This window comes from Amblyomma americanum, chromosome 10 (assembly GCF_052857255.1).
Source record: "Amblyomma americanum isolate KBUSLIRL-KWMA chromosome 10, ASM5285725v1, whole genome shotgun sequence".
NCBI classification, from domain to species: Eukaryota; Metazoa; Arthropoda; class Arachnida; order Ixodida; family Ixodidae; genus Amblyomma; species Amblyomma americanum.
The window spans coordinates 62315473-62343106 of NC_135506.1; the positions used below are offsets into that span (position 1 = coordinate 62315473).

The window sequence follows — 27634 nt, forward strand, 5'->3', positions numbered from 1 at the left end:
AACCTCATGTATACTTATCAGAGAAAATGTTCATTGAAAAAAATTTAACACTTCAGTTTCCGTTTTTGGCATTGAGCCGCCGCGGTGGCTCAGTGGTTGTGGCGCTCGGCTGCTGATCCGAAAGACGTGGGTTTGATCCCAGCCACTGTAGTCGTATTTCGATGGAGGCGAAATTCTATAGGTCCGTGCACTATGCGATGTCAGTGCACGTTAAAGAACCCCAGATGGTCGAGACCTTCACTATGTTGTCCTTCATAGCCCGAGTCGCTTGGGGACGTTAACTCCCATAAAACTATTTTTGGCATTGTGAAATATCGAAACTTTTCATTGCTGTAGTCTGCTATTCTGGATTTGCACGCTATGCTCGTGCATAGGCTGTGGTTCATGCTATGAAAAACATGCCTGACTTTTCACCTTTCTATGAGAAACTTGTTTGCACATGCAAAGTGCTGGCTCTCACCACGTCCTGGCACTGTCTTGTGGTTTTTGCAAAATAAAAAGCATGAATTAGGAAACGGAAACCTGTCTAATGCAAGTAAGGTCCGTATTCTGAGTTTGTGTCATAATCAAAAGCATCACAATCTGCTGCAGCGGCCAAACCTGATTGCTCAAAACACCGGAAGTAGATGTCGGTTTGGTCGCGACTGTGAGCAGCAGCAGGATGTCCACTGCGGTTTCTGCAACGAAACATCCAGAAAGCTGCCATCTTTGACCCGGTGCCGAGTGATCTATGTGACATCACGGTTTGTGTTCTTTGATACTTTCCGCTGCATCCGAACCTCCACATCTGCTTTTGGCATTTCGACCAATCAGGTATGGGTGCTGCATCAGATATTGATGCTTTTGATTACAATACAAACTCGGAATACGGCCATACACATTAATGGCCATGTTCATGCTGGCGAGTGCAGTATGCGGGTATTTCCATGAATTAAATCATCAAGTGGAAGTCTCTTTCTGAATGCAGTGCGTGGGCACCACCAGACTTAGAAATGAAGCAAATACAATTGTCTGCGAGTGCATTTAACACATGTGGCGCTTGTCGAAGTACTTTACACTTCTCGAAGGCAAGTGTCTCTGAGACTCCTATGAGAAATGTGTATAGTGGTCACAGCAACAGGTTGTTGCATTTTAAATTCATGAAAAACTTTGTTGTCATCTGTCACCTTACAATGCACAAGTTCTTGCTGTACAAACCCAGCTTGCTGTGTAAATGGCTCCAAGTGATGAGGCAAACTGTCAGCAAACCGAGCAGGTACCAGACACTGTGGAGAACTGCACAAGGATGTCAAACTGGGCTAGTAAGAGTTGTTGCATGGTGGAAAAATATAACAAGAGACTAACGAAAGAAAGGGGGCACACATGGGTGCTCTCTCACAACTGGATTTTATTGGGAAGGCTACAGAATATATATTATGGAAACAGGCAACAACAAAAAACAGTAAAAAAGGAAGACGAAGATAGAAAATTTCAGTGACTATGAATTGTTAAAAAAACAGGTATGAAAAAAAAGCATAAAACATGTATGGAACCATTACTACTTGACAACTGACTCAAGGTAAGCAATTTCATTTTTTGTAATAGATGCGTCGCTTAAACAGTTGTCTCCTTTCATGACATGGCAAGCTTCAATGTTTTCTCTTGTCCACTGATTATGTGCTTTACCAAGCACAGCAGTTTTTCAAAAAGGGGGCAGCGTTTACCCTAGCTCCACTTAACCTTTACTTCATTTTCACTCCGGACACTGCAAAGTAGTGAAAAATGCAACTGTCTCCTTCTGTTCCACTCTGCTCTTCATAAGTCGTGCCAGGATAGAATTTCCACAAGCTTTCTTGAACAAGTCAACAGATTGACCAGTTCTGGGCATCTACTATCAGTAATTAGTAGCTGACGTGTCTGCGATGGGTCAAGGGCCAGGACACCAAGAGGCCTATGTTGTCTGACACCAAAAAAAAAGCTTGTTCTGCCATACGTGCACCGCTTCTCGCATAGGTTGCCAGTCAGTACTATGTGGGCACTGTTGTGTCAGCTCCCGTGTCAGTTCACAGAAAAGCAGCTGCGCTTAAAAGTGAGCACTGTTGCTATGTCAACTGCAAATCTAGGTTTATACAGTGCAAAACGCAGATAATTTACAAAATCCCTTTGTCTCGTAAAAAATACTACGTCGGGCAGGCTGGCCACTGTTTGAATATCCGCCTGTTTTAACGCAGGACTTCTTTAACCCTGATAGCACTAGAAAATTTGCCTAAGCATTGCATGTAGTGTAAATGCTGCCCCTTTTTTGATAAAACTGCTGTGCTTAAGCATGTAATCAGAGGACCAGAGAAGTTATCGAAGCTTACCATATCATGAAAGGAGGGGACAACTGTGCAAGTAACGCATCTGTTACCTTAACAAAAATGAGATTGCCTACCTCGAGTCAGTTGTCAAGTAATAATGCAACGGATATTGTGAGTGAAGAGGTGAACGAAGTGTCTCAATGGGGAGCGTGTTCTGGGCTTGGGTGCTCTGTGCGGGCCCCATGCTCTTGGCTTGTGCTGTGCCCGGGTCATTCTGGTGTCGTTCTCGCCTTGGGCCACATAACATCTTTGGTGGAGGTGCAGATTTTACGCTCAGCACACCACGCACCTTCAGAGTTGTCGTCAGACCGGGTCTTCCGCCGTGGCTCAACCCGGCGAGTCAAGGAGTCCCACTACCACTCTTTTCATGGTTATGGCTCCTCCACGCAAGCCCGGCACCTTTTCCGGCACTGATGGCGTGGATGTGGAAGACTGGCTTAGCCTCTACGAACACGTCAGCACCTATAACAGGTGGGACCCTGCATTGGTGCTCGCCAATGTCATATTTTATCTCAATGTCACAGCGCAAGTGTGGTACGAGACCCACGAGGATGACCTAACAATCTGGGACACCTTTAAGGAGAAGTTGAGGACGCTGTTCGGTAGGCCTGATGACGGGCAGCTCGCTGCCAGAAGACAGCTTGTGTCTCGAGCCCAGTCTTCAACAGAAAGCTTCGTGGCCTACATCCAGGACATTTTGGCCCTTTGCCGCAAGGTCGAAGCTGCCATGAGTGAGACAAACAAGGTGGGCCACGTGCTCAAAGGCATTGCAGACGATGCTTTCCATTTGCTTGTTTGCAAAGACTGTTTCACTGTTTACTGCATCATTAAAGAGTGCCGTCAATTTGAACAAATGAAAGGCCGCTGCATTCCGCAGCCGTTTTCCCGCCTTCCTAACACAGCCGTGACATCTTCCTGTGAGGACCAGAGATTTCCATCCCACGTGGCCTCGGACGCTTCTCCCATTCTCAGCTCGGTCGCGTGGTTCGTCGGACATGGTCTGGAGACCCTCGCACTTGTGATATCCCCACCACACATCCCTGATACGACGCTGCTCATCGTGTCGCTAATTCAGGCCGTCATGAAGCAAGAACTGGCAAACATAGATCTTTCTCCCTAGGTGTGTTCTATTGGCCGCCCAGCCGTCCACCAGCCTCCTTCCCCTGCTTGCGCCCCACCTACTACTCCATGCCCCATTACCGCAATCCGGCAGAATGGCGCACGTCTGACGACAGACCCATCTGCTTTCACTGCTCCCGCGTTGGACACATTTCTCGACATTGCTGCAGCCTCCCTGTGGTGGCTTCTCCAACTACCGACCTGAACCTCACCGCCCCTTCTCGCCCCGCTTCCAGCCAGACCAGTCTGAATCCTCCTTCTGCCATTCCCGCTCTCCGTCGGCTCAAGGCCATCGCTCACAATCACCGCAGTCGCCCTCTCTTTCGACAGCTGCCCCCGACGTCCGCTCCACTTTGGAAAACTAGATGATGCATCAATAACCCCGACCAGAAATCCTCTATTGGCCACCCAACCGAACTCACTGGACGTCACAGTTGATGGTTTTTCTTTGCATCGCCCTTATTGACACTGGTGTGCACGTATCTGTGACGAGTTCTGCCCTTCGCCAACGCCTCCGCAAAGCTCACGCCTGCAACTTCCCGTGTGCACGTGATGGATGGAGGCATACCTGCTGTCGACGTACTATGTACTGCTCACATCACTGTAGTTCCTCGGTTCAGTTCACCGTTTTGTCCACCTGCGCCCACGACCTCATTCTCGGCGTGGATTTCCTCTCCGACTATTCAGCTCTGATTGAATGCTCGCAGAGTGTCCTCCAACTCGAGCTCCCACAACTTGGTTCCGAGCATGTCGATCCCTCTATCCGCTTGTTCAGTGCTGACTATACTCGCCTGCCGTCTGAAGTGCCTCCTTCATTGCATTGACTCTTTCCCCAATTCCCGATGGGGACTACCTTGTTGCCCCGAGTACCGATCTCATGCTGACCCGGAACATTGCCCTGCCCTATACACTCGCCTCCGTCAAGGCGAACACACTGTCTCTGCCATTCCTCAACCTCGGCTTCTATCCCCAAGTTCTCCCTTCTGTCATTTGCATTGCTGCGATCTCCCCCTCGCACTGTGCTAAATCGCTACATTCGACACCGCCCCTTCTCATAATCCTGCAGCCGATTTCCAGCCTACCTCTCTTTCTCTGGACGCCTTCGCGACCATGATGCCCTCCGACCTGTGCCCCACCCAATCTGCACCGCTTTGAGGCCTTCTCGAATCTTTTTCAGACATTCTGATCTCAATAATAACCTGCTGGGCCAAGCTCTCCCTGTGAAGCACTGCATCGACACCAGGGATGCCTCTCCTATCCATCATCGACCATACCGAGTTTCCCATGCTGAGCGCCAGGTCATCAACGCTGAGGTTACGAAGATGCTTGCTAAGAACATTATCGAACCCTCCTACAGCCCCTGGGCCTCACCAGTCGTTCTTGTGAGGAAAAAGGATGGCTCGTGGCATTTTTGTTTTGACTATCGCCACCTGAACAAGATAAGTAAAAAGGACTTGTACCCGGGTCTCCCACGCATTGACGACGCCCTTGATTGACTCTACGGTGCCAAATTCTTCTCCATAGATCTACGCTCCGGCTATTGGCAGATAGCAGTGGATGACCAGGACCGTAAGAAGACTGCGTTTATGACACTTGATGGGCTGTATTAGTTCAGAGTTATGCCTTTTGGCTTATGCAATGCACTGGCCACCTTCGAACGTACGATGGACGCCCCTTCTGCATGGATTCAAATGGTCCACGCGCCTCTGCTGTCTCGACGACGTCATAGTCTTCCCCCCAGCTTCTCCTCTCACCTCGATGACCTTTCCAAGATTCTTTACCTTCTCCGTCATGCTGGCTTACAGCTCAACTCCACCAAATGCCGTTTCGTGCGTCATCAGATCACAATCTTGGGCCACGTCGTCGATGCCACGGGTGTTCACCCTGATCCAGCTAAAATCTGAGCCGTGAAAGAGTTCCCGGTGCCGCGTTCCTGCAACAACGTGCGGAACTTCCTGGCACTGTGCCCCTACTTCCGTCGATTCGTGCCAGGCTTTGCTTTCATCGCCCGCCCTCTCAGTGATCTGCTCGAAAAGGACATGACTTTCACCTGGGGACCCCTACAAGAAAACGTCTTTGCCGCTGTAATCTCGAAGCTCACCACCTCGCCAGTCTTGATACACTTCGATGTGGTCGTTCCCACTGAAGTCCACACTGATGCCAGCGGTCATGGAATCTGCGCTGTCCTTTCTCGGCGGCAATCTGGTTCTGACCGTGTCATTGCCTGCGCCAACCGCCTCACGGAATGAGAAGCTATCACAGAATGAGAGTGCTTGGCCCTCGTTTGGGTCGTTAGAAAATTTTGCCCGTATTTATAGAGCTGCCCTTTTATGGTTGTCACAGACCACCATGCTCTTTGCTGGCTCACCTCTCTGAAAGATCCTACTGGCTGGCTAGGTTGCTGGGCTTTGCGCCTACAAGACTATGACTACGCAGTGGTCTGTAAGTCCAGTCGGCCACACACAGATGCTGATTGCCTCTTCCGATATCCCGTTGACCCTCCTGACCATCTTGCACTGCCTGCGCTGCCGACCTGTTCTCGCACTCTGCTATTGCTCACGTTGGCGATGAGCAACAACGGGATACTGAGCTGCACTCTATTATTGACCGCCTCAACTCCTCCCCATCTGTCCCTGCTGTGCGCCGGTTTGTGCTGCATTATGACACACTATACCGCAGAGAAGCCTGAACCCCGCCAGCCCCGTCCTCCACGAGCTTCATGACCTCCACTTTGCTGAACATCAGGGTGTCTCGCGTACTGATGCCCGCGTGCGTCATCGCTTCTTTTGTCCCCACCTCTACCAGTCCGTATGCCGCTATGTTTGTGCCTGCGACCAGTGCCAGCGCTGGAAACGCCCTGCCACTCTCTCAGCGGGCATGTTCCAACCTGTGGATGTGCCCCCCAAACCTTTACATCGTGTTGGCTTGGTTCTTTTGGGCCTGTTTCCTGAGTCCACGTCCGGAAACAAATGGGTTGCAGTTGCTATGGATTATGCCACTGGCTACGCTATCATGCTGGCCCTCCCTACCAGTACTTCTACTGATGTTGCAGACTTTCTTCTGTACGATCTCATCCTTCGTAATGGTGCACCCCACCAACTTCTCACCGACCGTGGCTGTTGCTTTCTGTCTAAAGTTGTTGACGATGTTCCCTATTCCTGTTTGACTAAACATAAGCTGGCCACTGCCTATCATCCCCAAACCAACGGCCTCATAGAGCACCTCAGCTGCACTCTCACGGATATGCTTGCAATATATGTTTTCCCGGACCATCAGGACTGGGCTTCCTTCCATACGTGACTTTCACCCATAAATCTTCCCGCCATGGCACTGCCGGTTACTCACCATTCTATCTTTTGTACTGCTTCAAGCCCCCATTACCTTTGGGCACGCTGCTTCCGACATCTACTTCACAGCCTTCTGAATACGCACACGACGCAATTGCCCGGGCAGACCACGCCCGCCAACTGGAGTGATCCCGACTACTAGCATCGCAGGCCTCACAGCAGGACTACTACAACTGCCGCCATCTCATGGTCACTTTCTCCTTTGGCGCCCTCGTCTTGCTTTGGTCGCCATCTCGCCGCGTCGGGCTTTGTAAAAAACATCTGTCCCGGTATGTTGGCCCATACCGTGTGCTCTGCCAGGTAACCGCTGTCACCTACGCGATCGCCCGGGCCTTCCCGGAGACCATCTCCCGTGCGGCTCAGCTTGACATTGTCCACGTCTCTCGCCTCAAGTCCTACCTCTCGCCATCCCCGGCCGTGCCCTAATGTACACAGAGACGGTGTTTTTGCGACCAGGGGCCGTGCAACGGATATTGTGAGTTGAGAGGTTAACGGAGTGTCTCGGTGGTGCACATGTTCTGGGCTTGGGTGCTCTGTGCGGGCCCTGTGCCGTCAGCCTGTGCGCTGTGCCCGGGTCATTCTTGTGTTCTCGCCTTGGGCCACATAACAATAATGCTGCCATACATGTGTTTTATGTTTTTTTTCAGACCTGCTTTTTTTCCGCAATTGTCAGTTCAATTTTTTGCCCTTCTTCTTCCTTTTTTGTTTTGTTTTTGCCTGCTTCCACTTCGATATATATTTTGCAGCCTTCCCAACAAAATTTCGTTGTGAGAAAGCGCTTGTGTGTGTCCCCTTTTCGTTTGTCCTTGTCTGTTTTCAGCTATTTCTATTCCAACATACAGCCAGACACTGTGTTCAGTTCAGTTCCAGCCTTCACATGCTACGGATCTGAAATGAACTGCCTGCATAGCTGGATAACTACACCACTGAAAGCACGAAAAACATCATTGAAAACGAAACTGAACCAAAAAAATCTGATCTTCAGAAGTGTCTACAAGCTACCAGATGTTAGTTCAAAGCCATGTCTTCTCGGCATACCTAGGATGTCCTCCTTGGATGCCAACAAGGCTGCCAGCTTTCCCTCTAGTTAATATTTAGAAACTCTATGGTCTACATCATATAGACGTGCGCACGGGGGAGGGGGGGGGGGCCAGGGCAGGGCCCCCCTCCTCCCCATAATGTTCTAAAGGGAGCGCCAACTTTGCCCTATACCTTTACTCTGTTAGACCTGTCTCGCCGTTGTTTAAAATCCAGGACAATGGCCATGCAGGTTTTCTGACAGTACTGCTAAAAACTATGTGCTGTCCAATAATATTTTGTATATGATGGAATTTTATTGCATTGAAATAAATCTTTTATAACCATTCGTTATCTTTGCGGTGCGTTTTGACCATAGGGGCCTCAGTGGAAGGGGTTTGGGGGGTGGGTGGGTGAAGAAGTGCTGCAGTGAAACTTTGATTGTGTTGATAGGTAATGCAAATACAATGTAACAAAATATCTTGTGGCTTAAATTGAAAGCTGCCGTCATTTTCAGAAATGTCTGGTCAGTTGTATTTACATTTGTCATTGGCCTCGCAGTGACAAGGCAACGCCTGAATGTATGCAGTGTTCTGAAGCCAGGATTGCAAATAGCAAAGGGGAGGCAGGCCACTGGGATTTCTATAGCAATGTGCGCATTCTTTAAAAGCCCTAACAGGAGGTATAAATGAGTGAAGCAAAGGCAATGGGGTAAAAGGTATTGCACATTTATTGACAGCTTGCACTTCTGTGAGGAGTGGCAGCTAGCTACCAAGCATATCAGCTTCATCTGTCTGAACGCTGTGAACATTTTCTTCTGTACATGCCCAACAACTCATCCTTGGAATATCAGCACTTGTGGTGTTGCTAGTGCCTTTTTATGTGAACTGCAGCATGATGTGTTGTCGAGGGTCATTTGTCCAAATGTTTGTCAGGTAGATGACCTTGGAAAGTGTGTGCTGATCAGGTGCTGGGCAGGTTCCCAAAACATTGCTTAGTATCACGTTACAGGAGAAATGGGGCTCCTCTGCAAGGCTTTGTTCTCTAATGGCATCAAACCATAAAGGGCCTCAATTGCACTTTGAAAACAGTGATACGCAGTTGTGGCGCAGTGACCATGACATTCATTTGTTAGATTGAAGGTTATGGTTTCAATCCTGGCCATGATGGCACCATTTCAATGGAGGCGAAGTACAGAAATTATGTGTACTGACATTTTGGTGCTCGTTATGGAATCCCAAGAGGAGGCCTTCATTATGCTGTGCCTCATGGCCGATGGTGTTGCTTTGGCATGTCGAAATACATCAATAAAAGGTTATTCGATTGTATCTGTTTGCGAGAGAGATTTCGCCAACAAATTCCCTTTCCTACTGTTGAAATGCTCTTCTTCTGTAGCCGATGAGTAAAAAGAAATGCTGCATCTTAGTGTGATAACATTGGGAGGCTCTTGAAGCCTCCCTTGGCGGCGGCAGCATCATAAATCCTCCGTCAAGTAGTGTTTAGAAAGATTTTATCTCTCCACCTGCCAGTTGTCCCCTCTTCTTACCTGCCTCCTATCCCCTGTTCACTCGCAGGGGAGACAAGGAACTGAGCAGACAACTATCCGGAGAACAGAAGTCCTATGAGCAAAATATACATCGTCCTGAAGAACTGTCTATGCAAAAATGAGGTTTGTGGGAGCTATTCTTTGTCACATTGCTTGGAAAGAGTGACCTGGGTCTCGCAAGCCCCGTTGGTGGCTGTGCTTGAGACAGTCGCTGGCCAATGCAGTGGCGCATCGCTTAACCTATGCACTGGCAGTGATGTGAGGACTTGGCACGACCTGGCAATGTGACACATTTTCTGTAGTTGCAATTAACTTCACTTTATTACCTTAAAGGCTTCCGGGATTGGGGGTGTTACATAAGGGGCGGGTTACATGTATAAAACAGATTTAATAAACAAAGAAAACACGTAAGGTACATAAATTATACGCTGTTAAATATATTTTTTAAACAATTCACAAATGTTGTTGGACAGGTGATTGCGGCGATGTCGTGTGGAAGGCCGTTCCACTCCGTGGCTGAACGTGAAAAGAATGACGATTCAAATGTAGTAGTGCGTGTACGAGGCCGGGCAACTTGAAGGGGATGACCGATGCGGGGGGAAATGCGTGCCGGCGGATTGATGTAGGGCGGAGGACGAAGTGAGCTGTAATAAAATTTATGAAACAAGCACATAGTAGTGATACCACGTGTACAAGCTAGAGATGTTAAGCCTGCCTCTGCTGTTAATGACGATATACTAACATTATATGAATATTATATATACTAACATACGATATATTAACATTATATATGGTGGTCCACATTATATGAATAGCACGAACATATGAATCTTGTGGCTTGACTTAGTACTGATTCTAGAGAATTTGTTAGATAATTTTGGTTTGGGCTCCAAATAGCAGAGGTGTATTCTAATTTAGAACAGACAAGTGATTTGTAGACAAGTAATTTTACATTTTGTGATGCATGGCGTAGATGTCATTTTAAGAATCCAAGGCTTCTGTTAGCGGATGATATGACTTTTGTCACATGCGCATTCCAGGTTACACCATTGGACATTGTTACGCCGAGGTATTTATAAGTCTGAGTTAATTCTACCATGACGGAATCAGAAATATAATCGGTTGACGCGGGTATTAACAATACTATCACACTTTCTCCATTGATTGCCACAAATTGTTTTTCATGCTCTTCAGTTTCTTCCCAGCTATCCTCACATGCTGCATTCTTTTTTTCCATTTTCTTGTTCATTTCAACAGTTACTGGTCAGTCTTATATATCTTCGTGCCGCCTGTTGAAACACTAGCTTCTGATACCTTTGACAATTTTCCTCCCAGTGTTTTTTAATGTGCTAGCGGTAAGGTCCTCATGTCGCGCAAATTTCCAGTGTCGTCATCGGCATCATTATCCGTGAGCGAAAAATCCACGAATGATCCCCAGAGGAGCAACCTAGGGGACATGTAGGACACTTTGGTTTTGTTCGGTTTGTGGAATCGTCATAACCTGCCCACCAGATTGTGAAGTGCCCACCATGGCAGGTGGCAGTTAAATTAATGACTGATCGCGAAAGGTTGCTCAAGAAGATCAGTTCGGGTCTCTCAGTTCCCACTGGGGCAGCACCTCCCATTCCAGGGCAGTGGCGCATCGCCTTACTGCTACAGCACTGCACGACGAGGGGTATGAGGACCCTCAGCAATGTATGAATTTAAAGTAAAGAATGACCAGTTCTGAATATATGGACATTAACCCATTAACGCTATAGCGTCATACCCTTCAGCTCAAGTGTCTCCTCCAGTTTTCGGTCAACTTTTATGTTGTTTGATATTTCTGAGATTCATCTCTGTTTCATACAACCTGCACCTCCTTCAGCGCAAATATCGACTCGGCCTCTCTTGCGGTAACTCTGAAATTGAGAATGCACGAGCTCTGTGTTCTGTCCATGGCGATGTTTTTCTTTGCGCCACTCCTCACATGCCCGCCCCCCTTGTTACCCACCTGTCACATGGTCAGATTGCACCAGGTTGTGTCCTGCACGAAAAAATGGGAAAAAAAAGTCTGGCATACAGTGAGGACTGCAGCTTATGCTGCTTGAAACATTCTCGAGACAGCACCCTTTGGTGATGAAAACATTTTGAGACTTCATTGGAAAATGTTTTGGAGCTTCGTAAATGAGTAAAAACAATTCTTGACTTTCTTTTTTCTAATGCTGGGCTGTATAAGTATGCATTGGAATGCAGTTTCATTAATTAAAAGGGCTCCATAAACGAAATTGCATTGTTAATTTTCTTCCAGACACTGCAGCCTAGGGTACATAGACCAGAAACGCTTTTTATGCATTTTGAACATGGTCGTTCATAATTCCTGTGGCACTAGATTTCGCCATATTTTAATGTCCTGCATGCAATTGGGAGTTGCATCCATCATTAAAGGAGCTTTCCATTTAGCTTGGGCTGCTTATGTTAGCTTGGCTAATGGCATGGGCAGCTGATTAGCCCTATTTTCTTAGTCAACTTGGGAAAGGTGACGTGCAGGATATATGGAATGCAGTTCTTCACACAGCTGTGATAGAATTTCTAAGTGTTACCTCTGTACCTTCTTTGACAAATTGAAAGTTGCAGAACACAGCTAAGAGGTATGGAAGTCCTGTCTCATACAGTTCAGTCATGTCATGTTGAAATTAACACTTTGGTTCTCAACCAAAATTTTCAATAAAGCAAGTTGGCTGTAATAATTAATGATGATGAATAACGTGGGTTCAGAAAAAATCTTGTAAATTAAATATGCTTTTGTGCCTAGCAGTGTGTAGTGCAGTCGATATTAGGCAAATTTTTGGTGATTTTTCAAGTACACTGTCGCATCTTGTACAGCCTTCCAAAAATGCGACAAGGTATGAAGAGACTCCTGGGCCACAGTATGCATAGTACTGCGCTTTGCACTGACCTAACTCTTCACCATGAAACTGTGCTCATTGTATTGTCTTCTGATTCTGTATTTGCTACCGTATTCAGAATAGTGCCATCACTGAGCCGCTCAGCCAGCTCGGGTTCTTTACCGGCATTGAGCAGTTGTTCAGCGAGGCTTCCTTGTTCGGCAGCATCATCTTGTTTAAGGCATTCTCAAAGCATTGCACGGGGCATATCATTGATGTGCATCCGTCTGCTGCATTTTGCTTGTGATCGCCTGCAATGACATTTCTTCTCTGTTGAGTGATAACGGTGCTTGGTCAATGAAAATTGGTTTCTTGTTTTCCCTAGTCCTCCAACCCTTAGCCAATGTAAGGCCAGCATGACAGAAACATAGACAAAAACACAGGAGTGGTCGGTATGGGTGCTAACTTTCACCTTTATTTTGGAAGTCACCAGAGGGTACATATATGATATGAGCCAAGAAGTGACACACAATTGGCTAAGGAGCAGTAGCATTGTATCCAATGTACAGTCAAGTGGAAATGATACAGAAACAGGTGCCAGGGAAAGATCAAAAACAAAAGAAATGCAAAAGAACACAATTCAGTTTGTACTTGCGGCATACAAACTCGCGTGGCAACGCCGGGCCGTCATTGGCTTAGGTGCGGTGTTGCCGCGAAAATTTTCAACTTGTTCGAACCTCGCCGCTCCAGCCGCTGGAGCTTCCTCCGCCGCTTGATAGCGCATTCACACTTCGACATTCGGCGGCGAGAAGGAGCGGAATCCGCGGCCGCCGAAATGCTCTCTCGTTCACACTTCCCGGCCACCGCGTCTCCGCTCATCGCCTGTGTGTCGTCTGCTCACGGCGTACACAGATTTGGCAAGAGGTTAATCCATGCTGTCTACATACCAAAACCGTATGCGCGCTCGCGTACGCTAAATGCAGCTATTTTGTGGGACGTTACGCCATTTCTGACACTGGATGGATGAATGGATGGATGGATACGGCTGAACCCTTTACATCGGGTGGTGGCTCAAGCCACCTAGCCATGTCTTGTGAAATTTTACTCCTGTCTTGCTTTTAGCCACTAATCAGATAACCTTCGCTTGGTTACTTCTAACCTCTTAAAATCCACTTTCCCTTCACTATCCCTAAACCCCAATGCCTTGGGTAAGTCAGCCCCGCTGCCTTCCACTGTAGGGTGAAGCCCTTTACAGAAAAGTATCAAGTGTTCAGCTGTTTCCTCCTCCTCTCCGCACGCAATGCACAAAGTGTCTATCTCCTGGTACCTGACTCTATACGTCTTAGTCCGCAAAACTCCAGTCCTGGCCTCAAACAACAAAGAACTTCCCCTACAATTATCATAGATAATTTCTTTGACAATTTCCTGTTTAAAGGTCCGGTATCTTTCCAGTGCCGATTTCGTCAGCATCCCTGTTTTCCACAAAGCTCTCTCTGTTTAAACGCCTAGTGGCGCCATCTGGTGGATAAGAGAGGAACCATTATTGTCAACAAACCGACGCCCCTCATAAGCCTAAAAGGGGAAGAATCGTCACCCGAAATAAAAATTAAAGCAAATTTATCTCTCAAACGTTTTCTTATGGGCGAGATAAGACAAAGCGAAAGACCGCTGTATCTTTTATGGCCAGTGAACGTGCTGAAAAAGGCAGTAACAGCGACGAATTCAGCCCGAAGCGAGGCGTCCTGCATCGAAGGACGCCGCCATCTTTGTCGCCGCGGGTACTCGCCTTTCTATTGGCTGACGAGATTCGGCGGATTTTTTACTGGCGGCAAAATTCAGTCCAGGACCCATCGGCCTTTCCGCTGGGTATTTCGGCGGAATCTTTGCCGTGGTAGCGGATTCCGCTCACTCTCGCCGCCGAATGTCCAGGTGGGTGAAAGGCCTTTTTCATATTCCTGTGCTGCCACCTCGCGTACAACGCCGGAAGCTCACCGGAAGGGTACTGTGCGCCCAACCCGGCCGGACTGAGTGCCGCTGCGGAGCACGTTTTGTTGGAATCTGTCAACGATGGCGTGTCCTGGGCAGCACCTGGTACCTGGAGGATTTCGATTGTCTGATGGCTCGGTGCGAAGTCCGAAGCAGGCTGCTGTGCCCACCGAAGAGCAAATTCTTCAGTATCTCTGATCAACCGGCATGCGGTGCGTACGCCAGCTGAACAAGGGCCGCCGCTTCAGAGATGAAGGCTACATTCGGAACATAATGCTCAATAAAATATCCCCGATCAGTGAGGTTGGCGTTTTCCGCTGTGTATGCCTGCCATCCATTAAAAGGTGGATACTACATCGTGCACGCCGTGGCACAGAAAACGACTGGGGACAACAGTTTTCACAAGCAATCGTTGTGCTCAAGCGCTTCCGAATAGCTACACGAACTACAAAAGCACTAGCGTACTCACAACATGGCAGCTCCGCTAGAATTTCACTTTATTTTCCCACAGCACACCGCTGCATAGGTTAAACAAGCATGCACGTCCTTAAAGACGAGCGCGAGGGGCGCACATTGAGTCATTCCGGCGATACAACGCAGCGCTCTTCATCATGGATATGATTCGAACACACGCATAACGCACCTTCTTCTTCTGCCTCTTAATATATGGCACATACTCACACCGGGGAATTGGCCAGGGTGTAGAGGCATAAACAAGGAAATTTCCATTGGAGATTATGAAAAATTCTAGCACCATGCGTGAATGCTCTCGTAGCTTCTTTTTCGTTGTCTGCTCCATCGCGAGTTGAAAGCGGCTCACAGCACTTGCCCATTCGGCCTTCTTGCTTGAGAAAGCAAAAAGCGTCGGAACGAAGTCTAAATGCCGCGGTGACATTCGAGGCCTTCTGGCCTTCCTGGCCAGAAGCCGGTTTGTTTACACTTCCACGGCCGGTCTCGACTGGAGCGCGCGACCCTTCCAATATGTTTCGCGATACCGCCGCCAGGGGATGGGCGCATGCGCAGTCGCGCTGTGAAAAAAGGCGGATTCGCGAGCGGTCCGCTTGCATGTGAAACAGGCTTTACTTTTATTATCGCTTTTGCGGCACCAATCATCATATATAGGAGACGACTGCTACTTCGATCACCCGCGAAAGTGCAGGGAGGAATGAGACCTCGCTGCGTATATTGCAGCAACGAGAGCAGACGACGCTGCTCCGTGCATACTCTATTGACGTCACGCTAGCATTCAATATGGCGGTCACTGCCGGTGGGAGGAGTCCTATGGTCTTAATTTCGATCGCATTTTTTGGAATTTACAGCGCATCCAGGGCAGCCAAATTTCGGAAATTGAATCATAAGATCTTGAATTAGTTACTTAAGCACAAAACTGAAATGCGAAAAACGACCATGTCATGGCCCCTTTAAGTAAGAGAGCATAAGGAAAGGGCATAGGGAAATTCATGGATAGCTAGCGCAAGCTGCCGTCCGATACAAAGAATAAAATTATCATCGTCTATCCACTCATCCATCCATCCACATAAAACCAGCCCGGACCCTTGCCGACCTTCTCTTCCTCTGGTTGTGTTCGTGCTGCTTGGTTTAAGCCGCGGGGTTTAAGCGGAGCTTTATTTGCTTGTCGTGTGGTCTTTCACATGATGACTGTGAAAGAGGAAGTAGCGCCCACGTTCCCATTCAGCCGGAGGACATAATCACCATCGTGGGCTAGAGGAATCTGACATCATATCCCTAATTTTTCCTACGCATTTCAGTATGTTCCCGTGAGTACCTTTCCGTTTTCATTGCTGGATGCACACTCAGATTTACTATTAATCTCCTTGCTGGCGGTTATTTTCTGCTGCGTTCCCTCATCTTCCGGGTAAAGCAGCGAGACGCAACGCCCGGCACCGAACTCGGGCAAAAAGGCTCGCCTGTTTTTTGGCCAGAGCAATCCCAGACTGGAGCTCAGTCTTGTTGAGGATCTGCTAAGGATGTTAGTTTGCCCGATGACCTTCTGAACCGCGGTCAGCTTTTGTCTGGCCGCCGGTTCAAAGGCAGCATGGAATATGGAATGTAATGCTGGGTTTTTAACGCGACAGAGTTAAGGTGCCCATGTCGCCAGACACTGGCCGTGAGCGAAAAATGGGGCATCTCGTTGGACACCTGAACCGCGCCATGATGGAAGGGATTTTCCTTTCCTTAAAATCAATTTTCATTTCATTTTCCTTCCCTTACTTCTAGATTCGTGTCCACCGAGATATGTGAGACAGGCGTGCTTTCCTTAAATTGTCGGCCAACGGGCCATGCGTCGCACCGAACGGGCGATGGCGTTCCGTGCACTCTTTGGCAACGCTGCAACATGCTGTCGTGTCTCACTCTTAAAGACGAAGCTTAAGCGTCCTCCAATTTTTTTACTACACGTATCTCTGTCATGCATGTATCCTGAGCTGCTCGCGCGTTCATGTCTGCATGCGCAATATGTGTGCTTTTCATATAGATTTTAAACACATTTCAGAACCAGCTTTGATTCTCACACGAAGTCACTGACGCATGCTTCGAGTTCGGCGTTTGTTGCCTGTTGAAGAAGGTGCATGACCAAGCTGGGCGATAGAAGGCGAAGGCAGCAAAAGCACTGAAGCGCCACAAGGTGAATCCCGTTTTCTGTTAATTTCGGAGGTGCGCCGCTTCGAGCTGAGCTCATGCTTTCCAATGCGCAAAGTGTCTAACAAATGCGGGAATCAGACTTAGCCCCGATTGTCAAGCTTTGTGGAATGCAGAAAGCAAATAACAAGCAAAAGACTTCAGTAGCTATATGTGTGTTGATATGCATGTTTGCCTTCATTTTCAACAAACACACAACTGACAGCTGAGAAAGGCCACAGAAAGGTGAACTTTCTGGACAAGTTTCTTGATATTCTTGACTTTTTGAAAGCTGAATATGCACAAAACTCGTGCGGCAGCGTTGCAGGCAGTGATAGCTTCAGCAAATGATGGTCAGAAACGTGATCATCCTGCTGTGAAAGAGTAAAACATGTAGCCATAGAGGCAAGCAGAAATCAGCAGTGAAGACCTAGACAAGTCTTAGTAAGCACATTACGCAGCAGGGCACTGCACACATAGGGTTTGGTGTGTGTTGTCATTGACCTATCCTGTGTGCTTAAGCTGCTTGCCTCCAGATATGAGGCATTGACATAGGCTTCAGTGGTGCAATGTGGATGAAAAGATGAGTTCTGCATGCTTATTAATTTATATCATTCAGCTCCACGAGTTCGGAGCTGCGAGCATCTTGCAGTGTAAGCTTGTGGTGCAGAGTTTCAGTTCAGTATATAGGAGAAATATGCCTGTGGCTAGCCAAATTGCCATAAAAACATTCTTGCGGTAAGAAATTTCACGGGTAGTGCCTCTTCACAGAACATAATTTTAAACTTTGATAAAAGTTTTTCTTGGTGCCAAGATGAACCTTATATTAGAGCTTTATCCTATACAAGCTTTATCCTTAAAGATGCACCTCTTTATGGATAGAGTTTGTCCGACTAGAACTTGTATCGCGATGAGTCCCCTTTCTGAAGTGTGACGCCAGCATTTGCAAGAACAGCTTTTGTCTTTATGTAAGCTTGAAGTATACTGTTGTTGACGTCCATCTCAAGAGAATTATAGTCAGCATTTGCTAATTCCGAAATACAGATAACTTTGTCAAGAAATCGTCCCTCTGAAACAACATCTCGACTCGGCATGGCTGCTAACAGAAATGGGCTGGATGCAGTTCCAAAGAGGACTCAAAAGATCTGCCACAGGACATTGGGCAGTATGCGGTTGGGAATGGTAGACTTTGTTACCTTTGCTACCAATCAAAACCAGGAGGTACAATGCACGTCCTCATGCGAGATGTGCCCATTTGAATGTACCTCATATTCCTGTCAGCCGCCATAACAATTGGGTGGCTTTGTAGAGTATGGCGTCTGTGAAAAAGCAATGAAGCAGCCAAGGCAAAAATAAAGAGTGTACTGCGGGGACTTGAATGTCTGTTAACAGTCAGCTTGATGCGTCGACAGGGCTGAAATCTCAATTGGGATGATCGCGTTCCTCGAACCTGAGTTGTTTGTCCTGATCTAGTTCACAATGCAACTTTATGGTCCTAACAGAATTGATATTGATGCTAATGGTGCTTGTGTGTTAGCTTTAACTTTGACATTTTGACTTTTTGTTACGACTGAACGACTGCCTTCGGCAAGGATAGCTCTTAATACGGCCATTTGTGTGTTACGACACAATGGCTCCATAGGACAAATAGAGTAGCAGTGACGACGTTGCACTTGATCAAACACGTCTTGTTTACAGGAATTACAGCTGTAGCTTATGCTAAAAACAAGGCCGAGGTGAAGTCTAGGTCACTTTTGATCGCCCAGATATGTCAAATATTGCACAAAAAACAAGAATTCACCTGTACAAAAATATTTGCAATGTGAATGCACGTTAAAAACCCCAAGTAGTCAAAATTTTTGGAGCCCTTACTACAGTGTTCCTTTTAGCCTGATTTACTTGGGGACGTTAAACGCCATAAATCAAACCTGTTCCTAAATAGTTGTATTGTCTTAGGCGACTAACGTGCTGTTGTCATGAAGCTTGTCATGGTGTGAGCTCTTGGTTTAAAGGCACCGTGTGTTTTAACCAAATTAAAATTTGTTACTAACCAACTTGGTAATAATGCACCCTTTACGGATTAAATGTTGGCTTCAATTTTTTTGTAAATTCTCAATACCAAAATTTTGTTTCAAAATGTAATTCTGTGTGTGGTCAGCTTCTGAACCGTGAGTTATTCATAGTTGCATGGCTGCTGTGCAAGATTCATTTCCACATTTGCTAACGTGTGGTGAAAGCTCCAAAAGAGTTTGACACATGAGGTCCCACATTCTTTTGAATGTTCCATCTTTCACAACGCAGGTGCAGTCACTATACATGACAAGCAAGGCAAACCTACTGGACCAAGTTCTTGCAGTGACACGACCCCAACATCCAGCTGTGCTCCATGCGTCAATACGGTTTCACACGTATGGACAGCCTGATGACACCTTCACTTGCACACCAGTGAACGTCCATATCAGTGTGACCACTGCGACAAGAGTTTCACAAAGGAAAGCCTGATGATGCACCTTCACTTGCACACCGGTGAACGTCCATACCAGTGTGATCACTGTGACAAGAGTTTCACAAGAAAGGACAGCCTGATGACACACCTTCGCTTGCACACCGGTGAAAGACCATACAAGTGCGACCACTGTGACAAGAGTTTCACACGAAAGGACAACCTGATGACACACCTTCGCTTGCACACCGGTGAATGTCCATACAAGTGCGACTACTGTGACATCAGCTTCACACGAAACGACAACTTGATGACACACCTTCGCTTGCACACCGGTGAATGTCCATACCAGTGCGACCACTGTGACAAGAGTTTCACACGAAAGAACAGCCTGATGACACACCTTCGCTTGCACACCTGTGAAAGTCCATACCAGTGTGACCACTGTGACAAGAGTTTCACACGAAAGGACAACCTGATGACACACCTTCGCTTGCACACCGGTGAACGTCCATACCACTGCGACCACTGTGACAAGAGTTTCACACAAAAGAACTACCTGATGACACACCTTCGCTTGCACTCCGGTGAACGTCCATACCAGTGCGACCACTGTGACAAGAGTTTCACACGAAAGAACAGCCTGATGACACACCTTCGCTTGCACACCGGTGAAAGTCCATACCAGTGTGACCACTGTGACAAGAGTTTCACACGAAAGGACACCCTGATGACACACCTTTGCTTGCACACCGGTGAACGTCCATACCACTGCGACCACTGTGACAAGAGTTTCACACAAAAGAACAACCTGATGACACACCTTCGCTTGCACACCGGTGAACGTCCATACCGGTGCGACCACTGTGGCAAGAGTTTCGCACGAAAGGACAGGCTGATGACACACCTTCGCTCGCACACCGGTGAACGTCCATACCAGTGCGACCACTGTGACAAGAGTTTCACACAAAAGAACAACCTGATGAGACACCTTCGCTTGCACACCGGTGAAAGTCCATAGAAGTGCGACCACTACGACAAGTGTCACGCGTAAGGACAACCTGATGACACACCTTCGCTTGCACACTGAATAGAGGCCATTCCTGAGTGAACTGTGCCCACGAGCCTTTTTAGGGAGTCAAACCCTCAAAATGCATTTGCAAACACATACGGGCGTGAGGCCATGCCACTGCTCAGTGTTCCATGGCCTTTTTTGACAGTGGCGCCCTCGAAAAACATTGGCGGACACATACAGGTGAGAAGCCATACCTCTGCTCTCTGTTCCTCATGGTGTTTACACAAAGCGGAAGCCTCAAAGGCATCTGCAAGCCAATAAGTATAGAAAGACCACTTCTTCATCACCTCTGCCCAAAGGCGTTTGTAATTTTGGTTAAAAATGGTACCGTGAGAATAAACATGCAGTATGGGAATCAATAGTTCCGTGAAATTCTTGTTCCTTTTGCCTGTATTGTGTTCGACAAGCACTGCTAGCTGATGACCAGCGTGAGTGATTACATTTGCAGGTTGCCCCCATGCTCCTTGTTCAAACAGGAAGTTTGCATGTTTTTGAACTACACTGGCAGAGAGAATCTGTTTATAACCTTTCCCTATGAAGTAAGCTTTTCCAAAATAAAACATTTGCCACTAAGGCTGAGTGGCATGTGTGAATGACGTCGCTTCTGATCATTACAAAACGTGGTGCAAAGTCTAAGACTGTTGTATTGACATATGTTGCTTCTACAAGCTCTCATCCTTCTACCAAGATTGTAGGGGAAGCAAGATTGCACCTAGCCACACTTATATTGTGTGCATTCAGAGTGTTTTCCTGACTAGTTTACAGATCTGAGCATTAACATCACTGGAGCTGTTCTTCCCGTAGTGGTGCAGGAAACGCCTGTGCGTGTGGTGTTTTTCCTGTGTTAGTGGTAAAGCAGTATCACCGGTATGTATGAGAACACAAAGTTATATCCTGTCAGAACATATGTCTTGCTTTTAAAACAAGAGCATTACTTGCCCATTTAATGAAAACCTGCATGTGCGTGCATGTGCCCGATGATACCCATAAAAGATGGCGTCCTCATGCAACCTGGCAGGTGGTGGTTGAAATTATTGGTTACGCGAGGTTACAAATTACACCAGTGGCAGCACTTGCCATCCCAGGGCTGTGGCGCATCGCTTAACCACTGCACCAGTAGAGCTATGAGGACTCCCAAGGATCTATGCATGTTAAGTAGAGAAAGACCAGTTGTGCACATATGGGCATTAACCCATAGCCATGGCATCATACCCTTAAGGCGGAGCACGGGCCGCGGTATGGCGGCAACTGCCTTTGCGAAATTGGCACACAGATCAGAAGGGGTGCAGTATCCTCACAGCAGCGGCTATGTAGGGCCATGCAGAGGTAGAATTGTCAGCTGCATGGCATCGGGTTGCATCACGCTGCAGCTTGCGGCAACTGCATGCACAAAGTTAACGGGCGAGCTGACGCCTTCTCACACGTAAGCAGTCTTAAGTGTGTCTGCCAACTTTGATGTTTAGTCTTTTAACTGCTGTTTCTTGTTATAAAAATTATTTTACCTCCTGTATTAGTGCATTACTATGTATTTCTGTTGAATGTTGCATATTTTCATGTGTAAAATTGTGCCCCAACATTTTTTATCTCTTTTGAGAGGTCATTATATATTGAACTTAGTTCTACTCCATCACTCAAAGCCACCTCGGTGCTTGCCTAATAATGGGGCATTATGAGTCAGGACTAACACTTCTTCAGAAGTAAAATACCTGTGACATGACACTAAATTTCCCAATTTGTCTACCTATCAGCAGAGTACTTGCGTTATAAAAGTTGTTCTCAAAGCAATAATCTGATAAGGAATTTCTGAGCTGTCTTCAGTGCACAGCATTTTTGCATATTTGCAATATACTAGTATGCTGATTGATGTGATGATCTTCTTGTACTTCTCTGACTATATGTTTGCTTATTTTTTAAACTGTATTTTCTTCTCTGCTGAGATATATCCTAGTGATTGAATTTTATTACTCAGGTATATGTCAAGTCTCCAAGTAATCCACTGATAAAATATCAGTAGGTGCACTCGTGATGAGGTAAAAACTGAAGCCAGGGGAAGAAGCCCCTTTAATTTTGTCATCCTAGATTTTTCACTCAACCCTGAGTGGCCAGTCACTAATTAACTTAAGCGTGTGGCTGCTGATGTGGAGTGAGGTAGATGTGATTGGAAGTCTGATGTACTAGTTGAATTCAATTCTTTGTCATGCACTCTGGACTATTAGGAAAGAGCATTCAAGTGTGGCTGACTGCAGGAGGAAGTAACAAGTTCATGAAATTAGTTGTGATAGCATGGCCGTGGCAGGCACAAAACAGGAAATTTAGGGGCCAACAGGAGGAGCCTCTGTCCTGTACTGCACTTGGGTGGCGCTGATGACGACTTATATCAATAAAAATTCTTGTGCAGTTGAAGGTACTGGCCTTATAGATTTACATATAAAAAGGAGCATTTTGCATACAGGTCATGACTTTTGCTAGTGTGTACAGAAAAAAAGGTTACATGTTTCTTCTATGCCTAAATTAAATTTGCCACATGGACATCGCATGGACAATAAGAAAATTGCACACAGCTGTTGTGTATTTGCCATAACAATGTACTGTTGGTCCTGGCTCTGTATCAATGCATGGGGTATTTTAATAAGCCTTAATTTATATGCCACTTTCGACAAGGGAGTGAACCACAAATATTTAGTTTTAATACTGGCTGTGGCCCCGTACGAAAATAGATTCTTAAAAACCAGGCACGTAAGGAAACACACAAACAAAAACAGTAATAGAGTAAAGTGTAAAAATTGCACAGTTCGCACGGCAACTTAACTATTGCAAAGCAGAAAACAGATCGGTGAAACAGAAAAAGCTCTATGTAACAGAAATGCACTGAGGTATCGTAGCGTAAGGCAACACAAAAAAAAACAATAATACAGGAAAGTGTAAAAGTTGCACAGTTCGCACCGCGACTAAGCTATTGCAAAGCAGAAAACGGACCAGTGAAACAGAAAAAATTCTGTGGAACAGAAATGCACTGAGGTATCGTAGCATAAGGCAACACGGAAAAAAAACAGTGTACAGGAAAGTAAAAATTGCACAGTTTGCACCGCGACTAAGCTATTGCAAAGCAGAAAATGGATCGGTGAAACAGAAAAAACTCTATGGAACAGAAATGCACTGAGGTATCGTAGCGTAAGGCAACACACAAAAAAAAACTGTGTACAGGAAAGTGTAAAAATTGCACAGTTCGCACCGCGACTAAGCTATTGCAAAGCAGAAAATGGATCGGTGAAACAGAAAAAATTCTATGCAACAGAAATGCAGTGAGGTATCGTAAACATACCAGTAACCTCAAGTCTCCAGGTGTTCAGTTTTTTTTAACAGCTAAATAAAGCTTTACAGCCTTTCTCTTTTGCCCCTTAGAGCTTCTTTGGACACCTCATAGCACACTCCAACATGAAATATGAAAGTACACTGATAACAACTGAGGTGGGAGGCCTTTTCTAGAAGCGGCAGGCATAGCAATGCGACACTTTGCAAAGTCAGTGGCATAATGCAGCAGTGGCATCACAAGGGGGGTGATGGGGTGCGGTCCGCATCGGGTGCAGAGCTCAAGACAGTGCAGCTGCAGGATAGAAGGATGGCGGGGGGCATGCAGTGCCTTTGTTAACTGCCACTTAGCTTAATGCTTCATTTCCTAAACTCACTGCTTTCTCTGATCATTTGTTCGAGCCAAAATATTTTGGCTACGGAGACACATTGAAGCGGCAGGCACTGACCTGCATGAGGCCAAGCATTCGTCCTTATTGCACATCTTCGCGTTCATCCCTCAGTTGGGTTTTTCATCTTACAGAGCTTTTTCACTAGACGTTCAAATATTCCTCAGGATACCCCTGCCTGGGGCGTAATGAGATGGTCAGTGGTTCTAATTTCTAACTTATCAAAAACTACTTAACATGTGCAAATAAGATGTCTAGGTTCTCAAGCCTTGCATTATTATCTCTTGAAAGCAAACTGGCAAAAAGCACCAAAGTTGAAGAAATGATCAGGAGCTTCTTGCAACCCTCTCCTTGAATAAAAAAATTATTGCTCGTTTTATTTGCGCTATACAAACTCAAGGTGAGTCAGTTGTTCACCAAGTGCCTATAGGTTGTCTACTTGCATTTGAATCAAAATTTTCGGAGAGAAATTGAACGTCATGTTATCAGTGTAATACCGCTTGACATGAACACAAATTTCATCTTACATCATCGTTCTCACAACTAACGAGACTTCTTGGCGCTGCAGGAACCTGCTTAGAGCTTCTTGATTACATTATCATCAGGAAATCATTGCCCTTGCAGAAATTGCTCGTATTACAGAAGATAAAATAATCACCACCACCGAGGCCTGAACAGCACGGTGAATGCTCAAGCTTCATGAGGCCACCTTCCCAGATAGCTTAGATTTGAAAGGCTTGTATATTGGCGCATCGACGTGAGCAGACTTGCCGTAACGCATTTGCTGTCAGCTTCACACGACATTTCACTTTGGTTTCTCCCATATTTGTCGTTACTGAAGCATATTGAAGGCTTCGTATTACATGGCATGTATTATAGTAATAAAAAGCCTCCTGTATTGTAAAAGGCTGTTGCCGTAATCTTTCCAGCTGAAATTTGTACACTACATTTCTTTAGATACAGTTGGGAACCCTGTGATTCCATTGCACAGAGTTCGAAATCCTTTGATTTCTGTTTAGCCCACACTTAACTACAGTTGTCATCCCGTTACTGCCAGTGCTTTAATCGGAGTGAAGTGCTAGTGTGTACATCTCCAGAAGTGTTTCGCATACTGCAATTAACGACTTACTAGTCGTTCTGAAGGTGTTTGTTTTGCAGTAATAAATAACGCCCTGTCATTCTTGCAATTTAATTCAGCTTTCTAACTGTCAAAACTCTCTTGAATGGTTACATTTTTGTTGCTTATTCCAACAGCAATAAAATTCAGTTTTCTGTACTTTTGTTACGGCCTTGTGCACTTCAACAGTTCAATTGTCCTTCATGGTTCCTGCGTAATGAGTACACACATATTCACATACTGGAAAGGAGTTTGCATCAGTTATTTATTGTTTCTTTTTAATTACCTCTGCAGATATCAATTCAGTGGTTCTGTATACATCTGAAACAGTCCTTAGGCGGTTACCGTCATAACTTTTTGTAGCTTTTGGTACTCATATCTTTGCAAACCTTTTAAACGTCCACACAATTTTCGCAATTCTTTTCACACTGTCAGTCACTGCATTCATTCACATCTTCAAAACACTAGTGTAAATTTCTCTTAATTGGTGCACCTTTGTTCAAAAAGCAAATTTCAGAGGTTTCGTTTTCCTGGCTCTGCTAATATGAATATCAAAGTTCACCAAGCATGTTTTTCTTGCCACTGTGAGTTGAATTATATTCATATGGTACGAAGTAAGCTAAACACTGAAGCAGAGTAGGGCTCATGCACCACACACTGGAAGAGAAGGTGCAGGGGGGAGGAGGGTGACGCAATTGCCACTGCACTGGGTGCAGTTATAGCGATGCCACTAGGATGCAGTAGCAGTGGTTGTATTGTTGTGCTGCTGCATCCTGTTTGTCTTTACCTATGAAAGCAGGTATAGTAACGACTTTTTGCCCCCGGTACATTTTCTTGAATGCTACTGCCTAATTTGTGGCCACGTTTGGTTTTTCTTGCTTGTCCTGCTGTGACTGGCTGCCCAGCAGGAACGCGTTTCGAGCCCCTTGGTAGGCCAGGCCGGCACCTTGCCAGGATTGTTGGCTGTACTCTTATTATTTGGCCACGCCTCCTATCGGCTGTAGAGGAGGCCTTTAGCTTCAGCAGAAGAGCATGTGCACCACTACTTGTCACATTTTTGAGCTGTGCAGTGACTGCATCCAGTAGTTTAGGATAAACAGCGCTGTCTTCAGCCAGCTTGTGCACACGTCGCAGCTCCTTTTCAAGTTTTATAGTTCACAGTATTTTTCCTCCATGCCCTGCAATAGAAAATAAAAAAATAATCATGGTACTATCTCTGACTGTATACTGAAAGAGTGAGTCCTGCTTAACCCTTTAAGGCATTTTGTACATAATTGTGTACAGGGCAAACTAACGGGCTGTTCTGAGAGTGTGCTATGCCTAGCAGTAATTTCTTTCTTTCATATGGAATTAGTGTTCTTCATGTCACATATGATGTGGTTCTTATTTGTGCCACTTAATGAGTACAATAAGTAATATTTAGCGAAACATTGAGCAGGGTATTAGTATGTCCTTTGCCATTTTTATGCAGATAGATCTTGCCACCAGCAGTAAGGTCATCTTTTGTCTCGCAATTTCAAGCGTAATGTGTAACTCAAAAACAAAAATTGATTTCACTATTTTTCGACTGTTTACTCGACAACTCCTGTCATTTCAATATTGCTGTTTCGATTAATTGTGACAGATTGTACATGATTTTGCACATCCGTTTAAAAAATAAAGTGGTATTTCACACTTGCAAACTAACAAATTATCTCTTCATGGGGCTTTAATATACTATTTAAGATGAAAAATGTTTGTTTTCGATTAAAACAAAAATAACACCTCAAAGGGTTAAAAACTGATGTGACATTTTTAAATAGACGGGTGGGTAGAGTGGGTAAAAGGTAGATGAAAATCAGCCAGAAAAGACGGTACACAACACAAAGGGGTGGACAACTGCTGGACTAAAATATTTATTGAAGGCAGGCTGCCAAGTAATACAGCCTAAATATGCCAAAACTGCATCTAAGAGAAATTTACATACGAGAAATCATAACATAAAATTCCTTTTTCACCAGCGCTAGAGATGGTACACTCACATAAGAATCACCAAACTTCTTGATATCAAAGGCCTCAAGGATGTCGCTGTGGCCTATAATGTAAACTTCACTAAACGTGACGTGCAGTCATGGACACAATTGTATAGAGCAAGCTTCATCATTTGAACTTTTTGCGTACATTTAGCGAAAGTGTGAAGGTTTCTAGACGTTATGTATGAACACACCAGCGGAACTTGTTTGTGTGCATGTCGGGTGCCTCCTAATTTACTATAGGTGAGGTGCGAGAGGAGTTTGATCATTAACAAATGCTTTGTATTTAAATGGCTGCGACTATACATACTGTGGTACATCAGCTACGTTAAAAGGCAAGACGATCATTTTCTTCAGCATCAGTATTGCTCACTACCTTAGTACTTTTACAATCTATCACTTGTCATTAACGCACACGCTGCCAGGCATAA

The 27634-nt window shown here is 45.9% G+C and overlaps 1 protein-coding gene across 8 annotated transcripts in view; it reads left to right on the plus strand.

The window, feature by feature from the left end:
- LOC144107727 (uncharacterized) overlaps window positions 1-25350 on the plus strand; it is a 27477-nt gene extending 2127 nt beyond the window's left edge. For 3 of the 8 annotated variants that reach the window (XM_077640879.1, XM_077640876.1, XM_077640877.1), the window contains exons 2-4: window positions 9397-9491; window positions 16734-16865; window positions 19160-25350. In XM_077640879.1, coding sequence (XP_077497005.1) covers window positions 19360-20322 — 963 coding nt within the window. In that variant the 5' untranslated portion in view covers window positions 9397-9491; window positions 16734-16865; window positions 19160-19359 and the 3' untranslated portion in view covers window positions 20323-25350. Of the gene's footprint in view, window positions 1-585; window positions 2811-9396; window positions 9492-15917; window positions 16000-16733; window positions 16866-19159 lie in introns of those variants that run through there. The other 5 variants (XM_077640881.1, XM_077640882.1, XM_077640878.1 and 2 more) reach the window with 4 other exon arrangements.
- Window positions 25351-27634: the final 2284 nt, after the last annotated feature.